The sequence below is a fragment of the Brachyhypopomus gauderio genome, chromosome 1 (assembly GCF_052324685.1).
Source record: "Brachyhypopomus gauderio isolate BG-103 chromosome 1, BGAUD_0.2, whole genome shotgun sequence".
In the NCBI taxonomy this organism is placed as follows: Eukaryota; Metazoa; Chordata; class Actinopteri; order Gymnotiformes; family Hypopomidae; genus Brachyhypopomus; species Brachyhypopomus gauderio.
Window position 1 is genome coordinate 39,912,924 of NC_135211.1, and position 11,987 is coordinate 39,924,910.

At 43.3% G+C, this 11,987-nt stretch overlaps 1 protein-coding gene across 1 annotated transcript; it reads right to left on the bottom strand.

The window, feature by feature from the left end:
- Positions 1-10,465: 10,465 nt before the first annotated feature.
- Positions 10,466-11,781, bottom strand: LOC143520366 (aerolysin-like protein). The gene has a single exon (XM_077013561.1). The coding sequence runs from the start codon at positions 11,682-11,684 to the stop codon at positions 10,746-10,748; it is 939 nt and encodes a 312-aa protein (XP_076869676.1). The 5' UTR covers positions 11,685-11,781; the 3' UTR covers positions 10,466-10,745.
- Positions 11,782-11,987: the final 206 nt, after the last annotated feature.

The following is an 11,987-nucleotide window of genomic DNA, read 5'->3' on the forward strand; positions in this document are numbered from 1 at the left end:
CGTGAGAGTGGACAGGGATGACAAACAGAGCGGCAAATCCAAAGGCGGGGGGCTCGTGCTGTATGTGAACATCAGATGGTGTAACCCGGGTCATGTGACTGTAAAGGAGATCATCAGCTGCCGGGATGTTGAACTGCTGGCGGTGAGTCTAAGGCCCTACTACATGCCCAGAGAGCTGTCTCACGCCATTGTTGTTTGTGTTCACGTTCCTCCTCGCGCTGATGCCGAGAACGCTTGTGACGTCATTCACTCATCCATTGCAAGACTACAGACTCGCTTTCCGCAGGCCTACATAGCAATTTCTGGGGACTTTAACACTAGGAACCCGACGGCCGCGAAAATTTTCGCAAGGCTTAGTAAGGTCCATGTAGCCCACTCCCCTGCTGTGAAGAGATTAACGCCCATTGTCTTGGTAATGCGGTGGAAGCGTCTCACCCCCAGCTCATACGCCTGCCAAAGCACAAGCGGCTCACCTCCAAGCTCATACAAAGCACCAAACGTGATAGTTCACGAAAAACTTGGTTACAAACAAGCAGACTGTATATGTTACCGATCCTACAACAAACAGCGGAAATTTTGTAGACTCGTGTTTCAAAAGATACAATTCAAGCGCACGTAGAGACGACAGTTTCTCAAATGAGTCCCGTCAAACAATAAAAACAAATTAAATTGTTTGAACCTCTTTGTATATTGTTTGAAGCTCTTTGTATATTTACTACACTATATAATATTTGTTACACTTTCTGTTTCCGCGTTTGAATTCGCGTTTGAAAAGCTAAGAAATTATATGGCGCAATTATATATATGGCTGATAAATGTTGTGATCTAAACAGCAGACTGGAAAAGGAGAGGAAAAGACAGGAAGAACAAATTCATGTGCTGTAAAACAACTTTATTTTGATCAAACATGGATGTCTATTCTGGGTTTCTTGAAGTGGAATGTCAAGAAAGTTGAGGGTGTCTTGAAGTTGAGGGTGTACTCGCCAGATGCACTTGCCGCATGCAACACACGCGTTGATGCTGTGGAGAACAATTCAAGGTACACCTTACATTTTGAATAAAATCTTTCAGAAGACAAAAATACGTAACATATGTGGTGTTACGTATGTAGGCCTACTTATCAACGTACCTTCATGTAGTTGTAGCCAACAGTTGCTACACAGCCAGGGTGTACTCGCCGCATGCAACGGGCCACCGGCGTGTTCCTGCGCGCACTGTGTATGCACGCACCTTCATGATGTCTGTCAACGGCACACTGCAAAGAACAAAGTACATGTTATATTTTGAACTAATTTATTCATGTGTACCAGCCAGGGACTCTCTTTCTTACATTTGCGGCAGGTTCATCGTTCATCGCTGCCAAGGTCAACGGGCCACCGGCGTGTTCCTGCGCGCACTGTGTATGCACGCACAGAAGTACATGTTATATTTAGAACGAATTCATTCATGTATAAATTGATTCTGTGAAAATATCACAGGCATGGGTCATAACAGAACGGGAATCCAATTCCAGCAACCATGAGAAAAATAACCAGCAACCACGACGAGAAATAAACAGAGGACTAACACGGAAACAGACATGAAATGGCAGGAGATGCGGGGCAGACCGTGACACCGGGTTTCATGATGTGCGACTGTGGAACAGAAAGAGAAGAGATTTTTGGTTATGTTCAAATAATAGTGTGTGTGTATATATATGTGTGTGTGATTGGTTGTCTGTAACGTAGCTGTGTTAACAATTGTAAAGCGCCTTGGGTATTTAGATAAGGCGCTATATAAATTGAAACATTAATTCATTCATATATATATAAATATACTTATCGATGTACCTTCATGTAGTTTTAGGTACACAGTTGCCACACAGCCAGGGACACTCTGCCCTACACTTGCGACAGGTGTACTTGCCGCATGCAGCGCACGGGGTTATGCTGTGGTTCCGGTTGCAGTTTGTCTGCACCTGACACGTAGTCTTCTTTCCAGGAGCAGGCGAAGGACGTGGCGTTCTCTTCAACTCCTTTTCCTGTAGGAAACGAAGACGGAGTTCCTCAGCAAGAGTACACATAAAAACTCTCCTACTCTCTGTGGACCCCGTACATGCCGTGTACAAAACATGCGCGTTCATCGCTGCCAGGTCAAGTATGTTATAAAACACTGCAACGGGCCACCGGCGTGTTCCTGCGCGCACTGTGTATGCACGCGCCTTCTGGTCCATGATGTCAACGGCGCACTGCAAAGAACAAATACAAAGAAGTACATGTTATATTTTGAATAAATTCATTCATGTATGATAAATTGATTTATCAATGCCAACACATGCATACCTTCGTCCGGTTGTAGTCCGTCACAGTGTTTGGCTTCTTTTTGCGGTCGTCTGCAATCTCCACGTGCGTGTGCATAGTGCTCAGAACGCAAACTGTTTTGTTGGGCTTGGAGGCATACACCGTCAGAAGCGCATCATCGGATCTGTACACCTCCGTTGACAACTTCTCACGTCCCTTGGCGTTTTTGGCTTCCAAAGGAACTTCTCGGCGAATCTTGTTCATTGTCCCAAGCAGAGTCGTGTTGCATTCCAGCAGCTTCTTAGCCAGGGAAAGAGATGTGAAAAAATTGTCTGTGGCTACAGTTCTGCCCTTGCCCAGGTATGGCTTCATAAGCTTCATCACCACATTCTCGGACACTCTTTCCCCCTTGGGACGATCGGGGTCCTTTCCAAGGTATGGAATGGCGTTGCACATGTACTTTGTGTTCAACTCAGAAGCAACCCAAAACTTTATTCCAAACTTGTCCGGCTTTGAGGCAATGTACTGGGTGAATGGACAGCGAACCTTGGTCGGAAACAGCTGCTCGTCGACTGTCAGTTCCTTGCCTGGGGTATAGCACAAAATGCAGTTGTTCACAAATCGCTGCCAGATGTCCGAAATCGCAGCAAATCTGTCGCTCTTTGCACGCTCCGCACGGGTGTCCTTATTATCAAAGCGCAAGTACCGCATGATTTCTTGGTAGCGGTCCCGTGCCATTGTCTCCTGGATCGAAGGCACAGCGAACATTGCCGACCAACAGTCCGACATCGCTCCAACTGGACAGAGGACTGCTCGTAGAAATAGGATTGCTACGAATGCCATAAACTCGCTGACCGACAAACTCCAGCTGCTGTCTGTTCTGCGGGCTTCATGGACAGTGCAGTCTGTGATGATTCGCAGCATCTCCATGTCGAGCAAACACAGAAAACTCTGCAGTCTGCTTGTGATCCTACGCTGTATTAGTAAAAGTAAACAAATGACGCTAGGTAAATTACACGTACTAAATATCATTCAAACACAAGCAGAAACACTGGAAAGAAATATGAAGTTACTATACCTTTGCATGCTCTGTAGGCCCGGACGGCTCAACAAATGTTGAATTAGGCGAACAGCTGCTGACACGAGAGCGTGCGATGCCAACCTTCTCCCAAACAGTTCCATCTTTTGCCCGTACGGTTGGTGCAGGTGTGGTGTCAGCCTGTGTCCGTCTCTTCCTTGGAGGGCTCTGTTGTACCTCATCCGATGTACTGCTTCTTTCTTCATCGGATGAATCGCTGGTCAAAAAACAGGAGGGTCCTTCTCCCGCATCGGACTCACAGCAGTCCTCGTTGGTCAGCAAAGCCGCAACTTCTTGACCGGTGAACGTCCTCTGTCTTGCCATGGTGTTTTGCGTCGTCTCCACACAGGATAGTAGTGAAAATGTAAGTCGCCTGCCTTTGGGTTTCAGCGTTTATCATGACTCTGAAGAACACACCCACAACAGCGCATACTAATTATACTTTATTATAATAGGTGGCGCTTCACACATAACGCCGAAACCGAAACCGGGCTAATCCCCTGCATACACGGGAACAATAAAAGGTGATTGGACCCGTGATAATGGTTCACGGCAATCCGTGAATATCAGTCAAACACAAGCATAAACACTGCAAAAAATATTATATTACTATTCTGTATGAGTAAAAATAAATAAATGACGCTAAGTTATTTACACAAACGAAATATCTTATTTACACAAACGAAATATCAGTCAAACACAAGCATAAACACTGCAAAAAATATTATATTACTATGCTGTATGAGTAAAAATAAATAAATGACGCTAAGTTATTTACACAAACGAAATATCTTATTTACACAAACGAAATATCAGTCAAACACAAGCATAAACACTGCAAAAAATATTATATTACTATGCTGTATGAGTAAAAATAAATAAATGACGCTAAGTTATTTACACAAACGAAATATCTTATTTACACGAACGAAATATCAGTCAAACACAAGAAAACACAAAAAATATTATATTACTATGCTGTATGAGTAAAAATAAATAAATGACGCTAAGTTATTTACACGAACAAAATATCTTATTTACACAAACGAAATATCAGTCAAACACAAGCATAAACACTGCAAAAAAATATTATGTTACTATGCTGTATGAGTAAAAATAAGTAAATGTAAAAATAAATATTACTTTACTATACCTTTATTACTTTGTTGCTGCTATTGAAGTGCATACACAAGAAAATCTGGGACGCTTGCTTCATACATAACGCCAATACCACGCTAATGATAATGTGTTTCACGGGAACAATATGAACCCGTGATAATGGTTGGTTCAGCCATGTAAATGTGTGGCGCTATTGAAGTGCATACACAAGAAAATCTGGGACGTTTGCTTCATACATAACGCCAATACCACGCTAATGATAATGTGTTTCACGGGAACAATATGAACCCGTGATAATGGTTGGTTCAGCCATGTAAATGTGTGGCGCTATTGAAGTGCATACACAAGAAAATCTGGGACGTTTGCTTCATACATAACGCCAATACCACGCTAATGATAATGTGTTTCACGGGAACAATATGGACCCGTGATAATGGTTGGTTCAGCCATGTAAATGTGTGGCGCTATTGAAGTGCATACACAAGAAAATCTGAGACGCTTGCTTCATACATAACGCCAATACCACGCTAATGATAATGGTTCACCGCTCTAAATAATACTTATGTCAATATGTAGCGCTTCACACATAACGCCGAAACAGGGCTAAACTTTATTTATTTATTTTAGACTACAAACTAGACCTGGTGCACACAGACTGCACACAGACTAGACCTGGTGCACCACAGAGCTCCTGCCACAGAGCTCCTGCCTGTCTTTCTGCTCCTGTCTTGCTCTGAAATTAACATATGTATGGTCCTGCTAATTGGGCAGGAGAAGGAGGGGTGATGTCCTCAGAACCTTGAAATCTCAGGAGCTCCAGTGTTAACAACATCACGCTGGACGCAGTACTCACTGCTTTCCACCAGTATGTTGACTGTCCCACCAGGAAAAATAGAACTATCGATCTCCTGTACTCCAATGTAATGGAAGCTTACACTGCCCCACCCCTCCCCCCTCTGGGAAAATCTGACCACAACCTCGTCTACCTGCACCCCCAGTACACGCCCCCTCATTTTTTCTCCTGCTACTTCAGTCTCTGACTGCCTGGACATTAACACCTCACCTTCTCCTATTGTTATTCATGCAACCCCCCCCCCCCCCCCCCATGGGCAGACAGGACAGCCCCCACTCCCCCCTCTTCTCACCTTCTTCACACCCAACAGACCACTGCAGCCCCCCTGTCTCCCCCTCCACTCACCTTCACTACAGGACAGGTCAGAGGTGAGCTGCGGAAACTCCACTCTAGGAAGGCAGCTGGACCAGATAGGGTGTGTCCCAGACTACTGAAGTCCTGTGCTGCTGAGCTTGGGGCCCCCCTACAGCACATCTTCAACCTGAGTCTGTGCTTGGGGAGGGTCCCCACACTGTGGAAGACATCTTGCTTGGTTCCAGTACCAAAGAAACCGCACCCCAGTGAGCTCGATGACTTCAGGCCAGTTGCTCTTACATCACACGTCATGAAGACCCTGGAACGTCTGCTTTTACACCAGCTCAGACTCAAGGTTCAAAATGCAATGGACCCCCTGCAGTTTTCCTACAGAGAAAAAGTGGGGGTGGAGGATGCCATACTGTACTTTCTCCACCGGACCCACTCTCACCTGGACAGGGGGGGCAGTGCAGTGAGAGTCATGTTTTTTGACTTTTCCAGCACCTTCAACACCATTCAGCCCCTCCTACTAAGAGACAAGCTGATGAGGATGAAGGTTGATCTGCACCTAGTTTCCTGGATCACCGACTACCTCACTGGTAGACCTCAGTACGTCAGGCTGAAGGACTGTACATCTGAGACTGTGGTCAGCAGCACAGGAGCTCCACAGGGGACTATACTCTCTCCATTCCTCTTCACACTCTACACCTCAGACTTCCAGTACAACTCTGAGACGTGCCACATGCAGAAGTTTTCGGATGATACTGCCATTGTGGCCTGTGTACGAGGAGGACAGGAGGAGGAGTACAGACACCTTGTGGGTGACTTTGCAGCATGGTGCAGCAGGAACAACCTGCTGCTTAACACCTCCAAGACCAAGGAGATGGTGGTGGACTTCCGCAGGACCAGACCACCCACGCAGCCTGTCTCTATTGAGGGGGTTGATGTGGAGACGGTTAAGACCTACAGGTATCTCGGACTACACCTGGATGATAGGTTGGACTGGTCAACCAACACAGACTTCCTGTACAGAAAGGGGCAGAGCCGGCTCTACTTTCTGAGGAGGCTGGGGTCATTCAACATCTGTAGGAAGCTCCTGCAGATGTTCTATCAGACTGGAGTGTCCAGCTGCCTCTTCTACGCTGTGGTGTGCTGGGGAGGTAGTATGAAAAAGAGGGACGAGATGCGATTGGACAAGCTGGTCAGGCGTGCAGGGTCTGTAGTTGGTGTGGAGCTGGACTCTGTGGTTACGGTGGCGGAGAGGAGAACACTGCGCAAACTGCTCTCCATCATGGAGGATGATGGTCACCCACTACACACCATCGGAAGAGGGAGGGGGACAGATGAGGAACGAGTCGCTACTATTGCACAACAGTCTATACCACCTCACGGTACATCTGCCCTTCTGGACTCTGGACTTCTGTTTGTCCTGTAAATTTATGTCCATACATTCCGCTCATTGTCCGTATACTGTCAGTATACCCACACTCCTGGTCACTTTGACACTTCTACACTTCTACACTTTGACACTTTTACACTCTTAAAGCACATCCCATTAATTTGCACTAGTGGACATTGCACATTAGTTCCAGTTCTACCAATCTTGGTCGGGATACTTGATAATTGTACACTTGTATTGTATAGTCTTTGTATTGTTTGTGAATGTCATATAAGTTATTGTGAAATTGTTTGTATAGTCTTTGTATTGTTTGTGAATGTCATATAAGTTATTGTGAAATTGTTTGTGTGTGTCCTTTACTGTGATCTGTTATGGTGTATCTGCTACTGGCTGCTAAATTTCCTTCGGGATCAATAAAGTATCTATCTATCTATCTATCTATCTATCTATCTATCTATCTATCTATCTATCTATCTATCCATCTATCTATCTATCTATCTATCCATCCATCCATCCATCCATCCATCCATCCATCCATCCATCCATCCATCCATCCATCCATCCATCCATCCATCCATCCCTCCCTCCCTCCCTCCCTCCCTCCCTCCCTGTCGACGGGGCTGCTCACTAATCTGCTAACTCTAGGGAAGTCCATATTAGGAGAAACACACGTGTGAGACAAAGTAGCCTGCTGGACACCTGTGTTTTGAAACATGCTGGGCTAAATATAACCTGCTTGTTAGAACTGCTGAATTGTGTTTAAGATTGTATATAAGCAGGGGGACTGCCCCCCTGCCTTCAGAGTCATGCTTGAATGAGACTCTCATGTCTGTGTCTGTCTTGTGTCTGTCTTTGTCCTTTTTATATATATTTATATTTTTTTAATAAATTAATCATTTTACCACGTCTGAGTTCTCATCCATTTCCAGAAAATTTCCATGATACAGTTTAGTATCAGTGTGCAATTACAACATTTGAACATGTCAGCATCAGCCTTGACATGTTAAATAATTGTCACATACAGTTTCACACCCCACAGAGCCAGTTCAGTTTAGCAAAACAATTTAGTATAATCAATGATATATTGTTTTCTTTTATAAAGAACCTTTAACAAATCACTTGTATCTAACAGTAAGAATAAGAATGTTCAGAGCAGTTTTGTTGATTATGTAACACCTGTGTTTGCTTTAGTCCCACTGATGACCTGCAGAACTCTGCCATTAAGACTAGTAATGCGCACCCTTCTGAAAGAACATGAAACTGAACATGATAATACATGTAGTTAAATACAGAATGAAGAAGATGTGTCAACACAATTGGGTAAGAGTAATAAAACATGTATGATTGGTGTTCTCCTTATCAAGAGAGGAGGTACAGTAGACTGGTACAGGGAGACAGAGAGAGAGAGAGAGAGAGAGAGAGAGAGAGAGGGGGGTTCTAACTGAGGAGCAGATACACAGATAAGGGACTGAACTGAATGTCATAGTGTTCTCACAAAGGGTCAGATACACAAATTCCCTTAATTACTGGACATTCTTTTGTGAGCGACTTTGACAACCAGCATACATCAAACACCTGGGAGCGATTGGTCTTGACCTCAATGGCGCCCAGACGTGTTCCAGCTCAATTTGCCTGCTCCAGGAACGGGTTTGGTGAGTGGGACATGTTTAGTCATGACTAACACAGTTAATATCTGGAAAGTAAGACAAAATTCAAGAATAATGGCCACAGACTTGGCTCCTTGAATTAAATCAATTAAATCAATGATTGGGTGCATCAGTAATGGTTTGGTCAGAGTCAATGAAAAACAAGTGTACAGCACACAAGAACAGAGAGAGACCACCGTCGTGTATCTGTCCACACTTGCCCTTTGGACTGAAACATCCATATTTCACCCAGAGTTTATCTGTCTGCCCATGTGAACTCTACAGTCTTATGGCCCATCCATCTACATCACTGTGAACAGACATTCATACATTCATTCATGACATTCATGTCAGCATAATTTTTTTCATGAACTCTAGCCAAATCCATTTGCATCTCCATTTGTGGATTCGGGTAACTGTAATCCATTTAACATTCATGATTGGAGTTGTGTAACATTAATCCAGTTACATCTCCATTATTGGAGTAGCATAACCTTAATCCATTTAAATATTCATTTTGTAACGCTGCGGTTGTTGTGCAATCATGGGGCGGACTCACTTGCGCTGGAGAGCGGGCCTCGAAGCTAAACGGACTAACCTTACTGGTTAGCCGTGTTGTGCTTGTACAGAGAACTTGAGATTTACGAGGCATGTTGCAGAACAAACTGACACAGAGTACTACAGAATAATCAAATAATAAGAACACGGCAAATACCAGATTAAACTCAAAACAACTATATTTATAATAATCACATAGGAACAATGAACACACACAATGAACAAATCACATACAACAACGAACACATGCAAACAACAAATGATATAACGTGAAACAGTATAACTGATAATGATGCTCAAACAACAAACCAACATGAAGAATAACAAGGAAACAGTAACTGAAACAAAAACAAAATCTTGATTACATTGACCCACACCTAGGAACACAAGGAATAAATACAGAACTAAAAGAATCAGAAAACTAGCGATAGCTAGACTTGCATGTGTTGCTTGTTATTCTCAGGTCTCTGTGTTTGTATTATGTTGTCTGAGTGTTGCGCGGACCTTATTCTTCCTGATCATTTAGTAATTCAGTTTAGTTCCCTTGACTCGTGGACTACAGAAAGTAAAGATGACCTGTTTAAAACATTTGGTATACAAGACTAATCACCTGATTTCGCACAACTCATACAGCTCATACTGTCTGCAGTAAAGGACACATGGGTTCCTGCTGCAGGTTGTGGTACTGACTAATAAATCCCTGTCGACTGTTGTGGAAATTTGAACCTTAATGGTGAGCAAGAACAGTCAACAGCAGTTGGGTATCAAAGTAAAATACAAAGTTTATTAAAAGACAAAATACAGAACAATAGAACGATGGATTAATCCAGAGATCTCCGTTACACACACTCAAGAGAGTCTGCAAGAGAAAGCTGCCTCCCTCTCACAGACCTTAGTTTTATACTATATTGATGCATGATTACATCATACTTCCATGACATCAGTTAAGCATGCAGTTCACATGAGGTGAGGTGATGGGGTGAGGTAGAGAGAGAGAGACTACAGGCCTGCAGAGCATACACTGATCAATAATAGGCCTGATGTGCTTAATATACCTTAATAAAATGGTTTCCTTTCCAATTATTACTAATAGTGGCCAATACATATATGAATACTGATGAACATGATTACAGAAAGACCAAATATATTTTTTCCCGGACACAACTAATCTTGAACAACTCTCTCAACCACCAAATGAGATTTAGAAACTTCTAAATGACTGTGAAAATGAGTCACGCACAATGCCAAAGATGTTTTATTGATATAATGTAACACAGTAAAAAAAACACTGAAACGTCATGAAAGTCAGACACCACTTTTAAAAGAAAAATAATTATGTGGTTTTAGGGTTTGGATTTAAATTTGTTATCCCAGGCCAGTATATGCTTCATTACCCCACCACCATGGTGCATCTTTATATAAAGAAACTCTGACAAATATTTTTTGTGTGTGCAAGCAATGCTCACAAAGCCCTTACAAGGATAACAGAAAGAACCAGACAAGAGTTTTGCTGATTCACTCACTCCTTAATAACTGTTTTTGCATCAGTGTAAGTGACCCCCTTGTAGGTCCCACTGACCGGAAACTGCAAAACACTGTCGTTGAAGCAGGTAATCTGCACTGTGCCTTTGTAAGGTAGATCAACAGTGACCCGGCCAATCGTGATTTGTACAGTTACTTTTTTCCCTGGGGGAACTTTGACAGGGAAAGAGAACAGCTCCATTCTTTCTTCAGAGTTCTCTAAACCAAAATTGCTTTGAATTCCCACTGTAAAACCGTACCCAGCAGTTACTTCAACAACCTCAGGAATGCCTGCCTTCACTTCACAGTGGTAGTTGAATTCAATCTTATTGGTCACAGACCAGGAAGACTTTTTGGTGAGTTTTTTTGAGGATTCTATTTTGTACTCTTGCATCTGACTAGTATTGTTGGTGTAAGTCATGGATTTGAGTTCCTCAACAGCCACCTTGGGTATCACATCATGTAGTGTGGTATAATTCACATCAGTTAACACAGTAGACTTGATGGTGTTAATGAACATGAAGCCTAAGCAGTCAATGTCTGAACCTGATCGCCCTGTGACTCCCATACAGATTCCAGAACCAACATCAATTGGATATTCTGTTTTCAGGCCCCAATCTGTCATATATGCAGAAAACTCTCGGGAGCGGTTGGTCTTGAACTTGATACCACCCAGACGTGATCCAGCTCCATTTCCCCACAGTGACAGGGAAGCAAAATGCTCTCCGTCTTCAAATGTAAATTCCTGAAATTTCCCATCAGGATTTCCAAACTGTTTGTTCTGCCCATTAGAAAGCCACACCTTAATGGCTTTGATCTGCCACCCTCCGGCCCACACCCACAGCTTTGTCAGGGTGGATCCACTGCCAGTACCATCGAAGGTAAACTCACTACCTCCCCTCCCGCCAATAATGTGGAGGTCAGCCAGGTATGACATGGTCTTGCTCTTAATACAAACCTAAAAAACCCAAAGACAATAACTGTACAATATGTCTTTTGGCCTCAGCACACATTACCTATAAATACACGACAATAGAAGCAATAGTATCATTAGCAATAATGACTGGTTTATCTGTAAAACACTACACATTTTAAATGACATGCACCACTCCCCTAAGAACAGTAGACATACTTACAGGAAAGTTGTGAATAGAGGCTGGAAAAAAAGTACACTGCATGGTCTTTTAAACAGCAGATAGAGTGGGTGGGTCTCACAAAGTGGGCAGGGTCTGACAAAGTG